This window comes from Leucoraja erinacea, chromosome 8 (assembly GCF_028641065.1).
Source record: "Leucoraja erinacea ecotype New England chromosome 8, Leri_hhj_1, whole genome shotgun sequence".
Classification (NCBI taxonomy): domain Eukaryota; kingdom Metazoa; phylum Chordata; class Chondrichthyes; order Rajiformes; family Rajidae; genus Leucoraja; species Leucoraja erinaceus.
In genome coordinates, this window is record NC_073384.1 from 51,672,247 (window position 1) to 51,698,307 (window position 26,061).

Sequence of the window (26,061 nt, forward strand, 5' to 3'; positions counted from 1 at the left end):
AATAAAAAACACAGTGCTGGAGGAACTCAGCGGGCTAGGTGGCATCTGTGGAGGGAATGGATTAGGAGTTGTTTCGGGCCAAGGTTCATCTTCTATAGGAAGGAACTGCAGATCAGGCATGATATTCTTCCGATTAAATTGGAATTCCGAATTTTTTGTTTTCCTATTTGTCAATTTTTTGTGCCCAATTATTTGGCAGCTAATCAGCCGCTGTCTCTAAGGGGGTTACGTCCAATCACCGACCAGCATCCCTTAAAATTCCAGTCCAATCAACAAATCGGTCTTCTCCCGTCCAATCAGCTGCTGTCTCCAAGGGCATTATGTCCAATCACAATCGCTGGTCACTCGGCGGCCAATCAGACGCAGTCTCCGAGGGACGTTGTGACCAATCACCGACCAGCTTCCCTTACTGAAGCAGACGATGGCTGCAGCCACAGAGAGAGAGATATGCAAGAAACCTTGTTCCTAATAATGTTGTGTGCTGCAATATTAAGTTTTGTTAAGCAACTCTATCAGTAAAAGGCCATTCTCACGTTACGAGCTGACACAAGAGGTAACCCGAGTTAAACCTCGAGGTAATAACGTACGATTAACGTATGGCATTCGTGGACGCAACGTAGTGCATCGTGGCGCTAACGGCAGGTTCTCGTGTAACTTGTCTACTCTTGCAAAAAATCAAACATGTTTGAAATTTTCCACGAGTCAATTTTACTCTTGTGGTTAATAATTGAAACATTTTAACTCGATTTAAGAACGTAGTGGCCCGTGCGTTTACCTTAGTGTATCGTGAGTCTACCGTGGGAACTCTTTAACTCAGGATGCAGGCAGCAGCAGATTGTCGCTCCCTTCAGTTTCCCAGCGACAGTCACCTGCCACGCGAGAGAGATCATGCACTGTTGTAGGTCTCCTTTGCACGTCGGTGTTTCTGTCTTTCTCCACTCATTGTTGGCCCCATCTGTCACCACCCCCACCTAAACCCCTCTGCTTCCCGGCCATGTGTGTGACCCCTTCCCTCCCCTCGCCGTAGCGGCCCATCCCATCGGGGGAGCGGGTTCCTGTTGGTCCTGACGTATCCGGCCACCCCCCTGTACTGGAGCTGAGACTGGGAACTGTACCGCCCTTGCAGGTGAGCAGGAGAGTGTGGTTGTTTGCAGTTACAGAGGGAGGGGGCAAGGGCGGTACAGTTCCCAGTCTCAGCTCCTGTCCAGGGAGGTGGCCGGAGACGTCAGGACCAACGGGACACCGACCCCCAGGCCCACTGCAAGCACGGAGATCCCAGAGACCCACAGCCAGCAGCAACTCCAGCCCAGCCCCGCTCGAACTCCAGAGGAACACGCTCCCCGTAGGGGCAGAAGCTGATGGTGTGCAAGGTACGTCTTGTTCTTGGGGTGGCGGATGAGGGGGCGCAGCTCGGGCTGTGGGCGAACTGCCACTTGTTGCGGTAGCGGACCATCGGGGAGCGGATTCCCCTGGAGTTGGAGGGGGAGGGGGGTACTGTGCTGTTTGATCGCCCCCTGCTATCCCAGGGACAGGGAGACACAGCGGCTTATGAGACTGGTGGGCAATCACTTCCAAAGTTCTGCCCACACAGTCAGTACACCTCTCCTACACTTGTCTCCCGCACTAAGAACACCCCGCAGAGAATGATCCCAGCCTAACCCAAGAGCCATGTCACCCCAGACAGATTAATGACGCCTCCCCCCCCTCCCCCCACCCCACCCACTACCTCTCTCCACCTCAACTCACGCCTGGGCACCAAAGCAACTCAGGAGGCGAACCTTGAGCTCCGTCTCACAACAATCTGATGTGCACATCCGTCCACATTCAAAGATTTAATCTCCCGTCTCCCCGCAGTATGTAGACATGGCAGTAAATTCAATTAAAACATATCAAACCTGTGTTTCAAACAAATCATAAGTATAACTCTGGCACCGGATGGTGCGCATTTTCCCTTTGTAGGTCACATCAATAGATGCGGCCGCTCTGAATTATATATTTAAAACAAAGCCACAGGATGGAGAGGTCTTCTTTAACACTGTTGCTTATTAAAACATAACACTGTTGCTTATTAAAACAAAACTTCAATCAGGATTGGCTCAAGAGTAACTCGGGAGACGAACTGGGAACATCGCAGAAATGACAAGTAAACGGGAAACTGCCGTCTACCCGTGGGAACTCGGTTAACCTCTTGATCTTTCACGTTATATCGTGCTCAACCACGACCCCTTCACTCGGGTTACCTCTTGCGTCAGCTCGTTATGTGAGAATGGCCTATAAAGGTTTGGAAATGCTTGCCTCACGTCCAACTTGGTTGCAGTACCAGTTGCACACTTTTGCTGTAGTGCAAGGGTATTAGAGTCAATAGAGGCAAGTAAGAGTAAATTGAATTTACAATTGTGAACGTTATTGGAATAAAACTCTGCTTTTGTGTATGGTATCTTCCAGATTTTACTTTAAGATAAAACATGACTAATACATTAATCCAGGAATATGCCATGTTTTGACGCTCATGAAGGGTGAAAACAGGTTCTTCAGCGCACAGCATCTGCCCATTTACACCAATTCTACCTTAGTCCCATTTTATTCTTGCTACATTTCCATTTACTTTCTTGCTCCTCTCCAGGTTCAATCAATACCCTTTAATTTACCGTCCAATTGACCTATCAGTTGGCATATGTTTGGGGACATGGGTGGAAACCAGAGCTGTGGAGACCCATGTGGTCATAGGGAGAATGTGAAAACTTCACGCCAGGGTTGGAATTGAACCTGGGCCACTGGAGCTATGATGTAGCAGTTCTATTAGCTCTGTCATTTTCTAGCTCAGTATTTGATTTTTTAGTTAGATGCGATCCCAGCAAAACATTTCTGCTTTAGATTTTTAATAATTTCCTTCCTTAGATATTTTGGATGTGGTTTCATAAGTGGTACTTTCACTGCCTTGTCAATAACGTAATCCTTGTATCTTCCTCATGACTGGGCTGAGTTTTTTGGGGTTTGATTATGTTGTGACTGAATTCTTCTTTCCGTGTCCATTTTGTTACAAGTGTTGACCTCGCTGTTGAAACAAGTTCACACCAACCAGGTATCCCCAGGGACCATGTGGGGCTAGAAGGTTGGCTGCCACACCACACAATAAATATAATCAGATTGGCGTTGTAGGATGAAAGAGGAGAGGATCTTCCTTGTTCACAAATTGATTTATACTTGTTTGTTTCTATAATGCAGGTGTGGCTATCCTTCGAAAGAGTATAAGATTGTACGCACCATTTTATTCCAGTGATATCATCATTGCCTCTCCACTGGGCTTGCGGACAATTATCAAAACAGAAGATGACAAGACCAGGGATTTTGATTTTCTTTCCTCCATTGAAATATTAATCATTGACCAAGCTGATGTTTATCTTATGCAAAACTGGGAACATGTTATGGTGAGAAATTTGATCCAATAGTCCCTTTCAGTGGATTGTCAGATAAAAATCATATTTTTAATACTACTAATGGTTATCCCAAGGATACATTCCCTTTAGGGCTAACTAATAATTCTAAAGATGTTTTAGGATTTGACATATCAACTGCCAAAATTAAAAATGTGATAGGTTAGGTGAGACAAGTTAAAGTTTGTTTATTGACTGTTCGTTTTTCAATACTGATTTTTTTTTTTTTTAATTAATGGATCTCATTTTAAAGTTAAGCCCTTTTGCAATGGATATTTTATGCAAATGTCTCTGTAAAACATTCATTTGATCAAAATAAAATAAATTGACTATTTCTGGCATATTCATGAACTATGTCCATTCTGGAGGAACTAAAGTAGTTTTGATTGACCTTTAAAAAAACATATCACAATATTGAACACCTGACTTTTGAAACGGCAAAAGTCAGCTCAGAATAGCAGTTTGCTGCCAAATTTAGGTTAAGTTGTCTTTTGTCTGCAGTGAATAGATGTAGTTTTGGTACTTAAACCATTTTAGAGGCTTAGAGTTCAAACCTAAGCATCCCTAGTTACAAAATAGATTTCAAAATATTAACAAATTCTACGGGTTGATACCAAAACAATCCATCAAAGCTGCTGGATTCTTGTAAAACCCAGCCTTTTTACTAATACAATTTGGAGAGCATTTGATTGACTTGTGATTACAATATCACACAATGGTTCAGTTTAAAAGGCTAACAAACTTGCATTTCAGTCAGAACGCACAAGTACTCGGTATAGTTAACAATGCTTAGTGTTGCAGATTTCTTAGTGGAAGTTTATTTTTTTTTAGCAATATGTTCTTGTTTGTTACAGCATCTACTGAAACATCTAAACCAACAACCTCACGAACCACACGGAGTGGATTTCTCTCGTGTGCGTATGTGGAGTTTGAACAGTTGGTCCAAGTATTACAGGCAAACTTTGATCTTCAGCGCACTTCAGAATCCACAGATTAATTCTATTTATAGTAAACACTGCTTCAATTATAAGGGACAGGTATGTTTATCACAGATGTTTTAAATTGTTTTATTGTGGATTTAGCAGATTACTTGTTCAGTTTGATTTTAATTGAGTTGCAGCTAATTGAAATATATAAACATAGAAAATAGGTGCAGGAGTAGGCCATTTGGCCCTTCGAGCCTGCACCGCCATTCATTGCGATCATGGCTGATCATCCACAATCAGTAACCCGTGCCTGCCTTCTCCCCATTCATAAATCAAATTTCTCATTTTATAAAGGTTAATCCAACTCTGGATATATTTTGGTTCATATTGATTGCTTTGTCTCTGAATTGTTCTGTTTTTTGGATTGCAGAGGCTCTGAATGGATTAAGCAATCATTTTGATATCAACATAGTATTAACTCTGTTCTATTAATTCAGCATATTATGCACCCGATAAATGGTGTTCTTATTGATCTACAATTTTTAATTTGTAATCACTGGATTGGGTAGGAATGTATTGTGTAATTTAGCCCTGCATTGAAATAAAGCAGAGTGGACAATTGGAGTGCTATTCTTTTTTTTTTAAAGTGCATATTGAATAGTCTTCCCACTATTTTTCTTGCTCTTCAACGTTTAGCATTTGTATTTGTCCAAGAAATGGGTGAAAACCAGAATGTTCTACACCTTATCCATTACTACTTTAGCTTACGCAGAGTAGCTTGGTCTGCTGCAAGAAATTGTCTATTTATGTTTGGTAACTTAATCATGGCTCTCGCATTATACTGAGTAGGGAATTTGAATTATTTATGCTTTTCTAAGTGTGTGTTGCTGATATGAGTGCACTGCATTATATGGGTGAATGTGTATTTATCATCACATCACCCTTAAAGCCCAATAAAAGTTCTTTGTAACAATTTTGTTAAATTAAAATTTAGTTGATCAGCAGGACCAACGTCATGATACTGTTTCTGTCTTTTAGGTGGCTGTGAGGAATATGCCTCAAACTGGTTCAATCTGCCATGTTGTTGTGCAGTTGCCACATGTTTTCCAGCGAGTAGATGTCTCCAGCTTCACAGGATTGCCTGATGCAAGGTATTCCATTATGCTTAAGAACTTCCTTATTATAAAGAAGAAATGGATGAAGTTTGAATTATAGCTTTATCACATTTACCTAAGCAAAAATTTGAAAGTTGCATTATATTGACTGCAAGATACAGTCACAGATAAGATGGATGGCTTTTCTAGTTCATCTACGTAAGATCAATGATCTGAAACATAGAAATTAGTAGAAACATAGAAATTAGTTGCAGGAATAGGCCATTCGGCCCTTTGAGCCAGCACCATCATTCAATATGATCATGGATGATCATCCAGAATCAGTACCCTGTTTCTGCTTTCTCCCCATATTCCTTGATTCCGTTAGCCCTAAGAGCTGTATCTAACTCTCTCTTGAATACATCCAGTGAATTGGCCTCCATTGCCTTCTGTGGCAGAGAATTCCACAGATTCGCAACTCTCTGGCTGAAAACTTTTTTCCTTATCTCAGTCCTAAATGACCTACCCCTTATTCTTAAACTGTGACCCCTGCTTCTGGACTCCACCAACAGGGAACATTTTTCCTGGATCTAGCCTGTCCAGTCTCTTTCTAATTTTATGTTTCTATAAAATTCCCTCATCCTTCCAGATTCCAGTGAATACAAGCCCAGTCGGTCCATTCTTTCATCATATCTTAGTCCCACCATCCCGGGAATTAACCTGGTGAGCCTATGCTGCACTCCCTCAATAGCAAGAATGTCATTCCTCAAATTAGGAGACTAAAACTGCACACAATACTCCAGGTGCGGTCTCATCAGGGCCCTATACAACTGCAGTTGGACCTCCTTGTTCGTACACTCAAATCCTCTCGCTATGAAAGCCAACATATCATTAGCTTTTCTTCACTGCCTGCTGTACCTGCATGCTTACTTTCAGTGACTTGATGTACAAGGATATCAGTGTCCTGAAAGTAAGCATGCAGGTAGAGTAGGCTGTGAAGGCCAACATTCCATTAGCTTTCTTCACTGCCTACTCTACCTGCATGCTTACTTTCAGTGACTTGATGTACAAGGACCCTAGGTCTTGTTGCACCTCCCAATTTCCTAATCTGACACCATTTGGATAATAATCTGCCTTCCTATTCGTGCCACCAAAGTGGATAACCTCACATTAATCCACATTATACTGCATCTGCCATGTATCCGCTCACAATGGTCATAGATAGATTTCCTGTACTGCTCAGGATCATTTGACGAGAATGCTGCAGACCTGGGAATTGACTACACGGTTCATCCATGATTTCTGATTGATGAACATGTGTATCATCTTATTTAGTATACAATCTTCTACATGCTTGCTGATGAAGTGGCATATTCTCTAGGTTAGGTGCAGAGTCCTTAAATATGGAACAGGCCACCGACTCAAAGCAGTCGCAAGGATCTCATGTATTAACTCGGACCAGCCAGCACTGCACGACTTTCTGGAACTGATCCTTCTGCTTCAGTTTCTGCTTGTCAGCAGGGAGTAGAAGCACAGCCAGGTGATCAGATTTCCCAAAGTGCAGTCTGGGAATGGAGTGGTATGTGATTTTGATGGTTGTGTGCCATTGATTAAGGGTGTTTGGGTCCCTTGGTAGGGCAGGATCAGTGCTGATAGTATTTTGGCTGCATGATCTTGAGGTTGGCCTGATTATCCTGGCTATTGTGTACAAAGCCTCTGGGTACTTCCTTTCAAGGCTATTGGTGGTCTCCTTAAAGTTCAGTATAGCTATCTTTGTGTGGAACCAAATGAGCTGGAGCAGATTTTAAATTAATACTTCTTACGGCACATTAAGGTGGATAAATCCCTAGGATCTAACCAAATGCATCCTCAGAGCTTGTGGGAAGCAAGGAAGGAAACCGTGGAGCCTCCAGCAGCGATATTTGCATTGTCTTTAGCAACAGCTGAAATCCCAAAAGACTGGAAAATGGCTGATTTTGTACCATTATTTAAAAAGTGTGGCATGGATAAGCCAGGGTACTTCAGGCCAATGTGCCATATGTCAATGGTGGGAATGTTGTTGGAGGGGATTCTTAGGGATGAGATCTACCAGTATTTGGTCAGGCACAGTGATTAGGGATAGTCAACATGGTTTTGTGCATGGGAATTCAAGCCTCACAAATCTGAAGGTGTTTTTTTTTAATGAGGCCACTAAGAGGATTGACGAGATCAGGGCAGTGGATGTTATCTGTATGGTCTTTAGCAAAACCTTTGACAAAGGACCAAATTGAGTTAGCCAATTGGCTTGAAGGAAGGTGACAAAGAGCTGTTGTGCAGAGTTGGTTTTCTGGTTAGAGGCCTTTGACTGGCCACCCTGGCAATTCCCTTTTTCCTCTTCAAGCTGCTGGGGGAAGATACAGGGGTTTGAAAGCCCAGACATGCAAACTTCTCCCATGCTCTTAGATTCCTGAACCATTTGCTTCTTTCACACCCCCTTACCAGAGGTGCTGTCACATACTCTTAGTCTTAAATCAATCTTATTTGGTTATTCCATTATTGTACTTCAATATTTTTTGTACTAATTTGAATTGTCCTAATCTTCACCATTCTGCTCTTTTTACTTATATTTTTTGCATTTATCAATACTGTATGTATCCCCAATGAGCTTCATGTGAATTAGGATGTTTTTGCACTCTGGTGTACATGCCAATAAACTAATTTGAATCTGGGATTAGCTCAGGAAGGCACCTTGGTTGGTGTGGACGAGTTGGCATGATGGATAATTTCCCATGCTATATAACCCAGACTCTACAGATATGATTGTGCAAAATATAATTATTTGTAGTGTTTCTTAAAAATCTTAGAATATGTGATTAACATTTTTTTTTAATATATACTCCTCAAGGTTTGAATTTTTCACCCAGAAGATTTTGCCTCAAATACAGAGAAGCGGTCATGTCCCACACATTAATTTACATACCAATCTATTTTGATTATGTGCGACTCAGGAATTACTTTAATCGTGAAGAACTGAATTATTCTCATGTTTGTGAATACAGCAAAAAATCAACGATTAATCGAGCAAGATACCACTTCCTGAAGGGAGAGAAATCTTTCCTCCTTTTCACTGAACGGTTCCATTTTTATAAACGGTGAGATATCTAAGGGGGCATTGTTGTAATAATTATGTTAATAGACCAGTAACCTGAAGGGCAAAACCAAGATCTCACATTGAAAACTGATTCTAACAAGTAGAAGTATCATTCATGGTGACTGAGATTGTTGGAACATCATTAAAGGCCAGGAAATAGAACTGTTAGCAAACATATAAGCATGTTACCAATGCCTACAAGATTTTATGCAAGTCTCTCCATCACTCTGAAAGTATCTTGACTTCAGAGGCCATAGAAGTCAGAAAGACAGATTGCCATCATTTTCCTGTGAGCAGTAAATTCTCATCTTGCCAACAGCAACTATGTTCCAATATTCCAGGGCTATACAGGATGATTTTTCATTATCAGCTTTGCCTTTTCTCGTTTACCCATGAGCACTCTGTATACAAATACTAAATGGCACTCTTCCATTCCTGATCATAATAATGCAATATTTTTAATTCTGGAGGAATTGAAACAACAAGCTAATTTTATTAAAGCTAGTTGACATGAGAAAGAGAGTTGATTTAAACAAACCCTGATCTGCATACCATTGTGCTGAATCCCAATGCCAAACCTATTTTTATACTAATCAGAAATCGTGAAATTGAGATCAGGTCAGATGTTGCTTCATGGTTTATCAGATTAATTACAAGCATTATTGATATGCATATTTGGAGTGTTGGTGTTTCAGCGTTTTGATATTTTATAGCTACTTTTTGAGACCTTGTCAAATGTAATGCTGTTTCTCTTTTTGGAATAATTAAGTTCATTTCTGGTCAATTATGTTGTTTTCCTTTTAGTAGGCAATTATTTGGAAATCCAGGCAGACAGAAAAAATACTTACAGAATTTTAATGAGTCACATCTCTTGTTCCCACTGTCTTTGGTGCCTTGAAAATGTTGCACCAGCAGCTGTCCCTGATGACAAATCTGCCCACTCCCTAGAGTGAATTAAACACAATTGGGTTGCACTTTTTTTGCTGGCCTTTGAGGGGGCATTTAAACATTTTATTTGGAGGAAGGTTACCAATATCTACTTTTTTTAAATGAATTTTATTTAAAATAGGCTAGGCGACAAGCATATTTTCTTAATTGTATTTTTTCCAGATTTCTATCAGTAATTTGAAATTGTTTGTCTATTGTGTCATAGAGCATGGAATAAGGACGTTTGACATGCCCAGGCTGTGTTGACTGTGTCAAGCATCCCTTTCCACCATTCTACCCTTCCAGCACATTCTCCCATCCATTTCTCCCTTTACCTACACACTATTGGCAATTAACAGCAAGTAACTAACCAACCCACATGTCTTTTTGGGCGTATGAGGAAACTGAAGCACCTAAAAGAAATCCAGGTGGTCATAGGAAGAAACTCCATGCAGACAGCACCCAGTTCATCAGAGCTGAGAGAATTTGTTTTCAATTATTCGCACCGTTAGCACTCTTAAACATATTCATGAATATTTTTGGAACAAGGCTTTAAAAATGCATCCAAATTGTACAAGTTTATGGCAGAATTTGTATTGTGATTATGCAAATCAGATTGAGCAGAATTCCTAGCAGGGGAACAGTTTAAGGAAAAAAGTTATCAAATGTGTAGTTTGTGCCAAGGACACCATTTGCATTGAAAATGGAAAAGTAACACAATACGTTTTGTCACGTTAGGTGCTTTAATGTATAAGTATATAATATCGAGCTTATGTACACTCTTGAACTACTGCACTGGCAGTAACCTACTGAAAGGAACTACAGATGCTGGTATATACTGAAGATAGGCACAAAGTACTGGAGTAACTCAGCGGGTCAGGCAGCATCTCCGGATAAAATGGATGTGTGACGTTTCAGGTCGGAACCCTCCTTCAGTTAGAAGAAGGGTCCCGACCCAAATCATCACCCATCCATTTTCTCCACAGGTGCTGCCCGACCCACTGAGTTACTCCAGCACCTTGTGCCTATCCACCGGTAGTAGGCTGGGCAAATAAATGTTACTATCTTAAAAGAATCTTGCTTATTCCAATGAAATAGAAACAAACTACATATCTTATTGTAGAATACATCTGATCATTAAAAATTGTCATTAACATTATTTTTTTCTCAATATAGATATACCATCAAAGGCATCAGACATCTTATTTTCTATGAGCTTCCCACATATCCACATTTCTATAGCGACATCTGCAACATGCTGAAAGCAGAAAATAGGGGTGATGAAGCATCATGGACATGCACTGTTCTGTATTCTAAGTATGATGTTCAAAAGCTAACTCGTGTGGTAGGAGCTGAGCGGGCTGCCCAAATGATACAGTCCAGTAAACCTGTCCATTTGTTCGTAACAGGAGATGACTTGTAAGATAAACCAAGGACTGGTAATAATTCAACAGTTTGACATGGCTAGAGTCATGCTTGGGATTTAATGTACTAGCCTATCATTCAATTGTACATTTGTTTTTTAATATCAGGAATACAACACTCGTAATTTTATGTATGTCAAATTTGTAGATAATGTTTCCTATGTAATGTAAAATGAGAGCCATTGTGATTAAAACATATGTAATCATTTTTTTTGCTGGATTTCTAAGGCAAAAATAATAACTGCAGAAAATAGCCAAATGTTAAAATAAACTGCAACTCTAAAATTTTCTGTGTGAGCCCATATTCTAAAAATATATAATATCATTCTCATTTTCATTGATTATAAGACAGTTTGCAATTCAAGTGAAAAGTAAATTATAAGCACATCTTTTATTTCTATAGCTGTTAATACATTGATTTATTTTGGGGATGTAAAATTCCTGTTTTTCATCTTTTGTCAAATTCACTAGTGAATTTCTCCATGCCATTAATACTGGTTAAAATTGCACAGAATTGTTTAATTTTTGCAAAAGCGGTGAATGAGGCTAAATTCTATTTCTTTTTCCCAATTTTCTCTCTTGGTGCTTGTACCATTTAGCTATGATGAGGACTATCTGTTCTGGTTCTTTTTAAGAAACGTTTGCATCTGAGAGCCCATATTAAGGGGAAAGGTATTTTATGGTTGAGTAAAATTTTATTTGATTCAAGCAGCTTCTGTATTGATAAGGAATATCTCCTGATCATTACGCACCTTTCCTACCAATAACGCACATGGGTTTTATGATTGACTGCGCTTTCAATCTGAATTGTCCAGTCATAATATTTTGCTCAGGGTTCATCTACATGAGATCCTTCACGTATGCACAAGGGAACTGTCCTGCATCGGATTTATATTCCATTTTGTAAACAATCCTTTGAGATTTCCAATAGACCAAAACCTCACCATTCTTGAAGTACTTTGACACTTGAAACATTTTGAGAAATTATCATACCGCCAAGAATGAATGAAAACATAATCGTGTAATAAAATGCTTCAACTAATTTCTACATTGGATATAAAGTTGTTCTTCATATTAAGTTTGAAAACATTCTTTTTGCAGCATTTAAGGAATTAAAATTTCAGCAATCTATCATGGAGGGATGAATTGAAAATAGAGGGCAGCACAGTGGCGCAGAGACAGAGTTGCTGCCTTACAGCGCCAGAGACCTGGGTTAAATCCTGAGTACGAATGCCGTTGGTACGGAGTTCGTATGTTCTTGTGACCGTGTGGGCTTTCTCTGGGTGCCCTGGTTTCCACCCACACTCTAAAGACTTGCAGGTATGTAGGTTAATTGGCTTCTATAAATGGTAAATTGTCCCTAGTGTGTAGGATAGTGCTAGTGTACGGGGTGATATTATTTAAATGCAATGCGAGGCCCTGGTGTTGCTGTTTACGGATGCCACACTCAGCTCCAGGACTGTTTGGACCAGCAAAATCAGCTTTCTGGATATGGAAAAGATCATTTCAGGAGTACTGAGGAAAATCTTATCTGAATCTGTTGAAGATACTCCTGCAATGATTTTAGTTAAATAGAATCTAGGATTTGACTCGGTGACGATGAAAGCAAGATATTCTGGAGAGAAGCTTGCAGGAAATTATGGCAGTTCCTTGCATCTGCCACCTTTTGCCCCCATAGATTATAAAAATTGTATCTTTGTGAGGAAAATTCAAAGTCTTGACAAGTTGCAGTGCTGTTTCTCATTGATATGCATTACAGCCACAGTGCTCCAGTTGAAGAATTTGAGATGGAAGCTGAGATGACCAATGAATGTTGTATTACCCTCGATTAAAGGAAAATCTAAATTGTAAATGCTGCATCAGGACAGGGTTTTAACCAGTTTTGGGCTGCAACCCTGTAACCTGATGCAGACATTCCACTTTGAACATCGACCATCCCTTTCCATCCATTGTTGCTGCCTGACCCACTGAATTTCCCCAGCAGATTGTTTGTATTTTCAATTATAATTTTGAATTGGTAGGTTTGACAGACTACTGGCTGTAATCGCCTTTACAGCACTAAATATTTAAAAGCTCAAAATTAAACTTGCCTACACCAGATAAACAGAAGTGGGTTAGAATGAGTTATGAGCTGCAACACAATCAGATGACTCAAATGACATCCCACTTGTGGTTTGTCGTTATATAATTCAGATCACCTGATTACAATAGAATTGTGGGAAGACTTTCAATCCAGCTGTTGTCTGAACAACCAGGTGTTTGTTAGCAAATATTTTTATCATTGGTCCAATTCAAACATTGAAAATGAACCTAATATTTAATGGTTTTCAAACTTCTATTCTGCACACCCTCTAAACTTAATGTCACTGGCTTGCAGCAACGAGAATGGTTGTTTTAAGTGGTTTTGTTGATTTACTAAAACAATATAATTCATTTTCAGAATAGATAAAACAGTTAATACCGTATACTAGAGAGAACCATCTGCATTTATATGCAAATTGGCACAAACTTGGAGCAGTAAAAACTGCATTGCAATTTTTTTGTTTCTTCATAAAGTATAATTTATGAAATGTTTGCCTTCCCAATTTATAGTGTGGCAATGGATAATTAATTGTCATAATTTGGAGTCAATCGTATATTGGACAACCAATTTGTTTTATAAAATTTAGAAAATTCACAATGTAAAATTGTGTAAGATTAACAAGTTCCCAATGCTGGAAATCTGATGAGAAAAAAAAAGGAATTGATTTGAAATACCCAGTAGGTCCATCAATGTTAGTGAAGTGAAAGCATTTCCCTATATTTAGATGTCCACAATAGTTTCATCGCACCCAAAATAAGGGTCTTGCATAATCTTAACATTTAGTTTGTTTTTATTTTAATCTTTTGTATTTTAAAACCAAAAGTTTTTTCACTTCTTAATGTTTATCTGTTTGTGTCATTTTAATGACCTGTATAAATTCATATCAATTGATTGAAAATAATAGAAAATGCATTTTTTATTGTTTTCATTATTGTGTGACTTGGGATGATGCATATAGTTCTACATGCACTTGTGTTTTCGATCTTTGGTTTGAGTCATGATGCAGGGTCTTAGCCCAATGTATCAACTGTCTCTTGGTCTCCATAGATGTTGCCTCACCCACTGAATTCCTCACGTAGTTTTTTTTTTGCTCCAGATTACTATACCTACAGTCTCTTGTGAACCCAAAAGAAGACAGTTTATGTTTCAAGGTGGGAGGTTCTCTCCCATTTGCTCTTTTATTCAAAATATCTTGAAGTGTGAGCAAATATTACAATTCTTATTTTTTTTTGAGATACAGCATGGAAACTGGTCATTCAGTCCAGGTTGACCATCAACCACCCGTTCACACTAGTTCTATGTTATCTCACGGTCTCATCCACTCCCTCCACACTAGGGGCAATTTACAGTGGGTAATTAACCCAAATGTCTTTGGGATGTGGAGGAAACCAGAGCATCTGTGAGGACATGCAAACTCCACACAGACATCAGCCAAGGTCAGGATCAAACCCGGGTCTCTGGCACTGAGGAACCAGCCCTTCCAGCTGTGCCACTGTTTTTGAACACCATCTATTTTATATAGATTGAAGTCCTTTTCTTTCATTTATCTTCAGGGAATCAATCACTTTTTCTCAATAAGTTGCCTTGTATTTGGCTCTTTATCAGGTATGGAATCTGACAATCCATGAATGTTTACAATCTCTTCCTCAGTGCTTGAATCATTTTATGTAATCCCTGCAACAATTTATTCAAATGTTCCAGTCACATTGCAAACATTCAAGGTAACAATTCATTACATAATTCATTGCTCACACCAAGACAACCAACAAATGTGAAAATTATTAATGGATTTTTTAAAATGGTACTGTGATATGCAGAAACATTTTCTTACATCTTTCATTTCATTTATCTAAATATTTAACCCAACCTAATTTTATGACTTTAAATCAATAATTGCCACTGTTATCATCCTTTCTACTGTATTAAATCTAAAATGCTCAAATTGTTCCAACATTTCGATAAACCACTGTAATGTTGGGCTAAATAACGTGATAGGTATTTAAAGGGCAATAACAGAATTAAGAAAAATATTACAATGTTGCAATCTGTCTTTTAGCATTTAAGATGGCATAAATATATTCAGGTGTTAATAATTTTACCCTGAGATTTGTTTAAAATAATGAACTAATTTAACCATATGACAATCACAGCACGGAAACAGGCCATCTCGGCCCTACATGTCCGTGCCGAACAACTTTTTTTCCCCTTAGTCCCACCTGCCTGCACTCATACCATAACCCTCCATTCCCTTCTCATCCATATGCCTATCCAATTTATTTTTAATTGATACCAATGAACCTGCCTCCACCACTTCCACTGGAAGCTCATTCCACGCCGCTACCACTCTCTGAGTAAAGAAGTTCCCCCTCATATTACCCCTAAACTTCTGTCCCTTAATTCTGAAGTCATGTCCTCTTGTTTGAATCTTCCCTATTCTCAAAGGGAAAAGCTTGTCCACATCAACTCTGTCTATCCCTCTCATCATTTTAAAGACCTCTATCAAGTCCCCCCTTAACCTTCTGCGCTCCAGAGAATAAAGACCTAACTTATTCAACCTATCTCTGTAACTTAGTTGTGATGGTTTTTTTCAAAGATAAATTATTTTCAGAATATGCAAGTTTATTATTATCATGTGTACCAAAATACATTTTTTTTGGTGTTGTATGGCGTGCTATCCAGGGAAACCATCAGTACATCTGGAACTGAAAAGGAGCAAATAAACAAAGTACTGAATATAATGAGACAGCTGCAGAGAAAAGGAGCTTAAAAAAAGGCAAGGGCTGATACGAGATAGATTGGTAGATCAGGCATTTGTCCTTTCCATGTGAGAAGCCACTTGATAAGCCTTTGGCATAAAACGCTGGTATGCAGTTCGGTTAATGCATGGTCTGAATAGAAAAGAATCCTGATAATGTTACCAGCGTGGACAAGTTGGTCTAAAGTGCTTTTTTCTGTGCTGTATTATTCCTTCACTAAAGGTGTTCCAGGCTTGTAAATAACTTTTGTTGTAGTTGGGTGAGAGTTCTGGTCTGCTCAACGATATATTGAACTGAATATCTAAATAAAATTTTCTGTTGGCCACTTTAAGCTCAAAATCGATAACTTGCAAATGCAGAACTTACATTCCTTGGGTATTTTTTTTAATTTCCAATATATACTTCTATGCGAAATCTTTGGTGAGAATAAAAAAAAAAAATTGAATCCAAGACTTTGTTATCACTGACCTTCACAATGCAAGTGCTGTCCTACCTGACCTGCTGTAAACTTGAGGTTTCGCCAAAATTCCACCCTTGCATTTTAGCTTGCATCTATATGGTAGCTGAATAAGTCACGTTAAAATTGTCATCCTTTTTCTCAAATACCTCTGGTTGCTAACCATTTGCTTCCTTTGTAACCTTACATTATCTGGGAACTTTTCAAGATATGTGTTAGTTCTGGTTTTTGGTTCATCCCTAAATTTAATCTTTCCAACATTGTTGCCTGTTCCTTTAGGTACCAAAATCCAAAATTCACCCTGGAACCTCTTCGTCCTTCTCCATTTTATCCCTTTTTAAAACCTGTATTTTTAATCAAGCTGTTTGTCATCTGTCCTAATATCCTAATGTCATTTGTGACCTAGTGTCAGACTTCATTACATAATGCACATAGAAGGTGCCTTGGGATACTTCTGCTACTTTAAAGACACTATTTAAATGGAAGTGGTTGCTGCACTTGAGAGACTGGATATATTCCAACAGATGGATTCACACAATACGATTAAGGATCAATCTAGTTTTATAATTATAATTGCCATATATCTGATGTAACACTTCATTCGTGGTATGTCTCCTGGGGCCAAAATGAATTCATATGATGGATTCTATCATATCCTCCTCCACCTTTCACGCAAATTACATAAGAAATAGGTGTAAGCCATTTGGCTCTTAGTATTTACTTTGCCATTCATCAAGATTATGGCTGATTTGCTACCTTAATGCATGCACTCTCCTTTCCCCTTGATTCCCTTAATATCCAGAAATCTATCAATCTCTTTTAAATGAAATTAATGACCATAAGACTCCTTAAAGTAAGGGGATTGGAGTCCCTTAAATCTGCTCCACCATTCAAAATGATCAAGGTTGATCATATTTTTCTTCTTCATCTTTCCACTGCATAACCCTGATTCCCTTACTGAATTAAAAAAAAAACATTTATAGAGACACAAGGAATGGCTTTCAAAAATAATGTTGGAGTAACTCAGTAGTGCAGGCAGCATCCCTTGAGGACATGAATAGGTGATGTTTCAGGTCAGGACTCTTCTTCAGCTTCAAATATAAGCAAAGGGTCAATCTCCAGAGGTTTCTGGGGTAAGAAATCCAAAGGCTCGTGCATCTCTATGAGAGAAGAAATTTTAATTCAGAAATGCACATCCCTTATCCCACGATTTTGGTTTCTGGTCCTAGGTTTTCCCACGGGGGAAATATCCTCCCACCATGTCAAGACCACTAATTAGGCATAAGGGGAGGCTGGACAAACTTGGATTGTTTTAGCTACAGTATTAGAAGTTGAGGGGAGACCTGACAGAAATATATAAAATGATGAGAGGCATAGATAGGGTAAAGAGTCACGACTTTCTAATGAGGGTTGAATATCAAAGACTGGAGGTGATGGGCAGGTACATGGATAGGGAAGGTTAGAAGGGTATGGGTCAAATCTTGGTTGGCATGGCCAGGTGGCTGAAGGGCCTGTTTCTATGCAGTATGACTATTCAATAGCTTTCAGGCGAGAGGAGTAAAGTTTAAAGGAGATGTGCAGGGCAAGTTTTTTTTACACAAAGAATTGGGACTGCCTGGATCATGCTGCCAGTGGTAGTGGTGGAAGTAGATATGATAGTTGCACTATTTAGGAGTTTAGAAAGGCACATGGATATTGAGGGCAACTTGGAATATAGATCATATGAAGGCAAAAAAGATTAGTTTAACGTAGCATCAAGTCCGGCATATGTTAGCTGATGGGACAGTTCCAGTATTGTACAATCCTAAATTCTATGTAGTCAGAATTTTTATTTTTAAGAAAATCATGTTTGAGTAACTAATTGGAGATCTTTGAAGATATAACTGTAGATAAGCTAATGGGAAACCAATGGTTGTGATGCATTTAGATTTTCAGAATGCTTTTGGTAATGTTCCACATATTATGTGCAAAATAATTCTATCCAGCTCTTACCTTAGATTGATGTCTGAGCTCAAAATACTTGATATCCACATGCTCACTTCCACTTGACATTTTATTATATAGCATTTCATGGTAATTCCTTATTGCTATTCCATCAAACTTTTCCTAAATTCTGATTAGTTCACCAATTCAATGGAATTAAAATCTAAGTGAAGGATAGTTACTTCAAGGGAGAATCAAAAACGGTCAGGCACCAAGGAAATATATTTGTGGGGCAAGAGATGCAATAATGCTTGCCGATATGTGTTTGTATCTATCTCAAGTACGTTATGGTTGTACCTGCTCTTGTCTCTATTGCACATGGAAATTGTCCTACCCCTATCCCTTTCTCTCACAGTATTTCCCATCTAGCAATGTTACAAAACCTACCTTCAGCGGCGCTGCAGTTCTGCCACTGGCCATGTGTGCGACTTTCGCGCCTTTTGGGGGGGCGGGATTAAAATGCAGTTTTATACTGCTTGTCGGAGAGGGATTTCCTCGGGCTGCTAGCTGATGAAGAAAAATTGATCGGATTTCCGTTCCCGTTTTCTTTTAAATCGCTAGACAATTTAATAATTGGATTAAAATAAAAAGCGACTTCTAACACTCTCAACACCTACAACGTGATGGATCGCAAATACAGGATAAAACAAAGGGTAAGCTGTTTATTTTACATATAATCTTGCTTCTTGGGGTGGCTTTAATCTAATTTTACGTTGCGAACATTTTATTTGGGCCCCATACGAATCTGCAGTGTCTTTCCTGCCGATATGGGGTTCAAATTCACCACAACTGCAACGTTCCAATCGATCGCATTCCAGAATCACCCACTCGCAAGACGACTTAAATGCTCTTTTTTTGGACAATTATGTCATAATGATTATCTAAATGGTGGCCGATTGAGAAAGGGTAGATGCAGCGAGACCTGGGTGTCATGGTACACCAGTCATTGAAGGTAGGCATGCAGGTGCAGCAGGCAGTAAAGAAAGTGAATGGTATGTTAGCTTTCATTGCAAAAGGATTTGAGTATAGGAGCAGGGAGGTTCTACTGCAATTGTACAGGGTCTTGGTGAGACCACACCTGGAGTATTGCGTACAGTTTTGGTCTCCAAATCTGAGGAAGGACATTATTGCCATAGAGGGAGTGCAGAGACGGTTCACCAGACTGATTCCTGGGATGTCAGGACTGTCTTATGAAGAAAGACTGGATAGACTTGGTTTATACTCTCTAGAATTTAGAAGATTGAGAGGGGATCTTATAGAAACTTCCAAAATTCTTAAGGGGTTGGACAGGCTAGATGCAGGAAGATTGTTCCCGATGTTAGGGAAGTCCAGGACAAGGGGTCACAGCTTAAGGATAAGGGGGAAATCCTTTAAAACAGAGATGAGAAGAACTTTTTTCACACAGAGAGTGGTGAATCTCTGGAAATCTCTGCCACAGAGGGTAGTTGAGGCCAGTTCATTGGCTATATTTAAGAGGGAGTTAGATGTGGCCCTTGTGGCTAAGGGGATCAGGGGGTATGGAGAGAAGGCAGGTACGGGATACTGAGTTGGATGATCAGCCATGATCATATTGAATGGCGGTGCAGGCTCGAAGGGCCGAATGGCCTACTCCTGCACCTAATTTCTATAAGAGCATCTAAATCATCGATATTTTGTGTTATTGTCCATCCACAATCAATATTTTGTATATACTAAATATACACAACAGCTTTAGCCACATTTATTGTGCAAAAAATAATAATTTTGATTATATTGAAAGTGGATGTTTCTAGATTAATTTATGGGAATTAAATTAAATTCCTTCCATCTGGCACATGTTCATGACAGTGAGATTTAAAAATCATGTTATAATGTGAATTCTTGTGTGAATGGGATTCGTTTGATATTTGGATACTTAGGCTATTAAAAAAAATTATCATTTTCTTAAATGGAATCTACAGGACATTCTTAATGGGAAAGTAGTGGGCGGAAAGGCATGTCATGCGTGGTTTGAAGAGCAAAAACTTGTAGTTTACAATGCCAAAATTGAAAAGTTGAGGAAAAACAAGGTGTACAGAGTTGGTTATTAATTACAATCTGAGGAGTATGATGATGCTACTGATTAGGGTATGCCAATGTACCAGCTAGCAACTGATCTTCTCCATAAAGACTTGGTCTATTGCTAGAAATTGTAATTTATTTACCTATCTGTTACGGACTTACAGCATATAATACAATAATATTAAAGTTCTGATCTTGAGAATATCACATTTTTGAATTTTGAAGGCAGTCTGGGTGTTTATTATTATTTCCGTCACAACGGTCACTTTTGTAATTAGCTACAATTAGGTAACTAACTAATTATAGACTTTATTTTCAGGTCATCCAAGTAAGATGTTTTATATTTGTTTCAGAATGCTGCAATCTATAATAATTGAAAATTTCATTCAGTTCTCTTAAATTTTAAGAAAGTTATGGGCTTTTGACTGTCCTCAATCACAGCTTTTGTGTTAAGTCAATGGAAAAGCAATAGGGAACAAGATGCTAATTTCCGAGTATGAAAATGGCCATAACCTTTTTTAATACTGAAGATATGAAGTGTATTAGGTATCAAATTAAAGTTCTTTTTATGCTTTATCTGGTGGGATAAATTGCAGACTTGATTTTTAAAATCTCAAAATGTTGTAACATTGCTATCCCATCTCTTTAAAATTTGAATTGTATTTACCTTTCTCATTGTAGATGTATCCAACGCTCTTTCTCTCCCATTCTCGACTACTGGTGTGAATTGTACCTGTCCCTGTCACCCACCCGTTTCTATATTGATTCTCATTAATAATGTGCCTGTCCCATCCTACTCATCTTGTGCATACTATCTCCTGTACACTGACAGTGTATCTGCTCTGTCACCCTTACAATGAGTAAACCTCCATCTCCCCCCCCCCCCCCCCCATGAGCGCCACCTGTCGATCGAGAGCACGCGCGCTCGTGGACGCGCGCTCGGGACGGGCGGTTGGGCGGTCGCGCGCCTGGGCTGGAAGGTTCCGTGTGCGTGCCGGTGGCGACGCCGGGTCCCGCTCCCTCCTTCTTCCTCCTCTCCCCTCATCTCCACCAACCGCTCCCCGGCGGCGGTGGCGGAGGCGGCACAGTCCGGCTGGATGGATCGACAGCATCATGGCGATTGATGGTGAGTAGACTGCAGGAGGCCCAGCGTTCCGGCTCGGCCGGGTACCGGCACCGGCTGCTGGTGCTCCCCTCACTGGTTGCCAGGCCCTAAGTGTAGGCGCTGCCGTGGATGTTTCCAGGGCGGCGCTGGTTACCGGTCGCTATCCTTGGTGCTGAAAGCCGCACGGCGAGTTGCAGCTGTCCGACTGCATGTTGAATCCGATGTTGTTTACAAGTGGAGTGGCTTGATGATCGGAATAGGAATGTGCGCCGGTTTCCCCCTCCATCCCCAGCGTCACTGAACATCACCCCAGGTGTCTGCTGCTGCCACCCCGGGAGCCATTTCTTAGCACAACAAATGTTCCAGCTCCCTGTACAGGGAAGGTTAACACCGAGCAGCTCTTCACGTTTCCCAGATGTCTCCCCGCTCTACTCTATCAGACTAGTGGCGGGCACACGGAGGCACTCCTTGTGTACCTAGACCATCGTATTGCACGTTTTATCACTATTGTAAACAGCTCGAGACAGCTTTCTTACTATTTATTTTATCGTGCTCCTGACCAGTTTTTACATTATTTCGAATTTTGAGTATTCGGCATAGGCAGAAATGCATACTATCACAATTTTTAATTATTGGTATATAGATTTTTAATAAAAGTTCTTCAGTTTTATCATTGCAATTTGGACGTTTTCCTAATAAAGTTGTATTTATTCTGGTAGGAGTGGCAGGCCACTTTCTGAAGTGCATTCGAATTATTTTCGGTGGGACTATTAATATTGCATGGAATGGGCATCACAGAAATAGGACAATGAATCCAACTAATCCATGCTGGCTTTTATGTACCATTCAAATATGCAAAAGGAAATACATTGCAGGAAAATAAGTGGGGAAATGTGACTGATGGAAACTGATACATTTGATAGTGGAATGGCCTTCCCTGTCATAAGGAAATTTGAAGATAGGAAATATGAAACATTCCTTCTCCCTCATATGTTTGTGTAGGTTGCACTTAAATGTATTGTCAACTTTTGCCACTCCCTGTGGTAGCTTGTTCCACATTCACATTACTCTTTCTGTATTGACATTTCTTCTGAATTCCTTACAGGATTTATGCCAACTATTTTATATTGATGGTTTCTGGTTAGTCGTTTCCTTAATGTGAAAACATTTACCATGGATATTATTAAAATCTTTTATGATTTTAAAGATCTCCCTTTGTGATATGCTTCACCTTTCTTTTCTGAAGAAAAAAGATGTCCAGTTTTTTCATCCTGTGTTGACACTTCAAAATCTTCTTTGTATCTTCAGTGTCTTGACTCTACTTTAAATGTAGATTATGCAAGGATTGTTAGAGGTTTGGCATAATCTCACTTATACTTTTGTCTTCTAGAAATACAACTAGATGTCTTGCCTGCTTATTTTGTGGCTTTGGTAAACTGCGGCACACCTGTTATTGATTAGTGTGTTTGCACTCAGAGATCCTTTTGTCACCCTTGCACATATATAAATTCCCTTCTTCCTATCAAATTATTCTTCGACATTTATCAGAATTGAACTTCCTTTGTTATGATTGACCTATTTTGCAATTCTAAGAATGTATTTGTGTAATTTTTTGCAATCCTTCTTAATATCAGGTATAAAACATACCTACATTATTCCTATGTTTTGCTATTGTGTTTTGATTCCAAAGTAAATCGCGAACAGCAGCGATTCCAGTATTTTCTGTATCAATTGCTGTGAAATACCTCCACCCACCTTCTCCCACTGTGAATTGCTATTATCACACCCACTCTCTGCTTTCCATTATGAATTCAGCAAGTGATCACTTCTTTAGTCTCTAACCATTATTATGTATATCTCAAGAAAGGTGATTTAAACCTAAATAATTGCTACATTTGTGTTGCTTTTATCATGGATATCTTTTCAAAAAACATTAAGTAAAGTTGATCCATCAATATTTTAAAATTGGTGCTGATTGTTAGATATTGTAGTTCCATGGGCAATGGTGTAGTTATGGTATTGTAGATTTTTTTTTAAATGATCAGAAATGTGGTCCAAATAAATATAGAATATATTTGATGATAAGTATATGTATAGGGGGTATATTGACTGCAGTAAGAAAAAAAAGTAATTATTACAACATATATTGTGTTGGAGATTGTGTGGTTTTAGTATGCAATGATTAGATGTTGTTTAGTAGTCTATATATTCTATGTTAATTTATATTAATTATGCTAAAATGTTTGTGGCTTTTAAGTTCTTGCACTACATTTAGAATATATATTTGTTTGTCAGTGCCATTGACAAGGTGTAAAATTATTGTGCTACCAGTGATCTTTGTGGGCATTTTCATATAAAATCATTCAACATGATAATTGAATGGGTGTGCACTAGACCAAGTGCAGACCGCCAACGCAAGATTCCACCACTCACCCGTTCCCCCAATGCAATATTGCACCACTCGCGCATAGCCTCCAACTGCGCAGGCGCAGCTCATTTCTCCTCATCCCCCAGCACTCCCTCTTCCTCCTCTTCACCCTCCCTCTTCAATCCCTAGAGAGGGGGAGTGGTGGTAGAGAGGGAGGGGGGGGGGGGGGGGGGGGTGCAGAGAGGGAGGGCTTCAAATAAATGATGAGTCTTGTCCAAAACATTATGGAGGGCATTGTAAATGCTTCAATTTATTTTCAAGCATGCCTCCCCCTTTTTGAGGTTTGTAGTCATGCATCATTTTTAGTAGGAGAAATGTGGATGGACTATTTACACCAAGACATCATAAGTTGTAATTTTATGCTTGCATTGATGCTCTGGAAAGTTTGGGACTGAAACGTAAATAAAGTCAGAAAGCATATGTGAGCATCATATAATTAGGCAGTACATTTATCTGGATTAGACTGTTTTGATGGGATTACCTCTTTGATAAGATTTAAAAATCTACTTCCTGGGTCACAATATACTGTTCACCATTCCTAGCCAAGAAGGAATACAGCCGAATGTCTTACATCAATAATGCACTGAAATTGTCCGTGGGATGTCCAGGGAAATTTTGGTCTATTTTTTCCTCCATCCTTGAGAAGAGTCATTGTTCTAAACAAAATGCCTTATGGGAATATAACCAGGATTTGAATTCAGTGACTTAGAAATTCAATCACTTGGCACGGGGCTGTGATTTAGTAGTTGAGTAGGTAAAGTTGATTGTGAGATGAAATAGGCAGTAATGGTAGCTTTTTGACCGATGGTCTGTGTATATGTATGTGATGGATGTAAGCAGTTTTTAAGCAGTGCATTGTTGGTTTCATGCTGTTGAATGAAGAAAATGTAATTAACACTTTGCGTGATTCGCACTCAAGAAAATAAAATTTAACAGGCCAGACGAGTCCTACAGTGATCTATTTAAAAGGGTCAACAATCACTTGCAGGTTAATGAGGTAGAGTTTATTAAATTTGTGGACCAGGACTGTAGAAATATGTGTATGAGCTGAGCTTAGGGTTGCATTTTTTGTTTTGCTGGTGTTGATGGAAAGTTTGGAAGTAATTCCTCTGAGCCTCCAATATGACCAGGAGCTGGAACAGAGGGACCCAAGGGAGGGATATATTTTCAGATGTGGGTTTCCAGTTTCCTTCCACAGCTGGAATGTATGCTGGTAGGTTAATTGGCTACCCCTTATTGTTGGTAAGTGACAATAAAAAAAATAGAAGAGGAGTTGGTAGGCATGAGAGAGAAAATGTTGCAAGGCTTCCAGGAAAAAGAGAAGAGGAACAGGACTGTTTAATTTGCACATCTTGGAGCAGGCATGGACCTGATGGGCTGAATGGTTGCCTTCTGTGTTGTAATATTTAAGTAAGATCCTGAGCATGAAGGAACAGTAGGGTATTGAACCAGCAAGACCTACACTTTACCCCCTCCCCATCACCCCACTCTAACTTGAGTTGACTGGGACGTGTTCGTTCTTCCAATTGATCCTTGGATAAGGATTTCTAATGCAGTGGGGACAGAGATCTGTCACCTGCTGCAAGAAAAATGCCCAACCACATTGCCAGGACTGTACCACCCGATACTTACAAATGATGGACTGTCATGGATCCACTCTTCAACATGAAGACAGGAGAATTTGTATGCTTCCTCCTCTGTAGAGAACATTGTGCATTTTTTTTCAAATTTAGCTTTCTGACGGATCAGAGAGTAACACAGTGTAGCGTCTTCATAAACTGCAAAGGCAGTAATTCTCTAAATTTACCGATGGTTTGTGATCATCATCCTTGTGATCATTTCCATACATCATGAGAGCGCAGATGACATAATCATTCAGAAATGTTGTATTCATTCTCATTCATTATGTCCAGTATAACTGAAGTTTACATGGAGTGGTAATCTTGGGAGAATGCCTATCCCTGCTATTTCAGCTCTTCACTCTAGAAATGGCTCGTGTTCATCCTGTTGAGGTAAATCAAAATTAGACTTTGGGACCACCAGAAGCTGGGTTGAAAGTGCCATTGAGGTTGGCAAGATAGCCAACTATTAGGATTGTTCTGACAGTTTCATGCTTATTGTCTTCAGTGGCATGTTGAATGATCTGTTCATCATGATCGTTGTCCACTTTGCAGTTCTAGTTGGTAAACCAATAGAGATTGGTGGCAGGCATAACAAAGAGAAGCCTTGACAAGGCAGGCTGTCATCATGTACATTATAGTACTGGTGTTCACT

The 26,061-nt window shown here is 39.5% G+C and overlaps 2 protein-coding genes across 3 annotated transcripts in view; both read left to right on the forward strand.

Moving 5' to 3' along the window:
* The window catches only part of utp25 (UTP25 small subunit processor component), a 35,231-nt gene extending 23,248 nt beyond the window's left edge, over positions 1 to 11,983 (forward strand). Inside the window, 6 exon segments of the mRNA XM_055639696.1 lie at positions 3,226 to 3,428; positions 4,289 to 4,471; positions 5,399 to 5,511; positions 8,339 to 8,372; positions 8,374 to 8,585; positions 10,688 to 11,983. Of these exon segments, the coding sequence (XP_055495671.1) occupies positions 3,226 to 3,428; positions 4,289 to 4,471; positions 5,399 to 5,511; positions 8,339 to 8,372; positions 8,374 to 8,585; positions 10,688 to 10,934 (992 nt within the window). The 3' untranslated portion in view covers positions 10,935 to 11,983.
* A 9,207-nt stretch (positions 11,984 to 21,190) lies between these two features.
* The window catches only part of syt14a (synaptotagmin XIVa), a 132,958-nt gene continuing 128,087 nt past the window's right edge, over positions 21,191 to 26,061 (forward strand). The window contains exon 1 of one of the 2 annotated variants that reach the window (XM_055639699.1): positions 21,191 to 21,380. In XM_055639699.1, coding sequence (XP_055495674.1) covers positions 21,368 to 21,380 — 13 coding nt within the window. In that variant the 5' untranslated portion in view covers positions 21,191 to 21,367. The remainder of the gene's footprint in view (positions 21,381 to 26,061) is intronic. The other variant, XM_055639698.1, reaches the window with a different exon arrangement.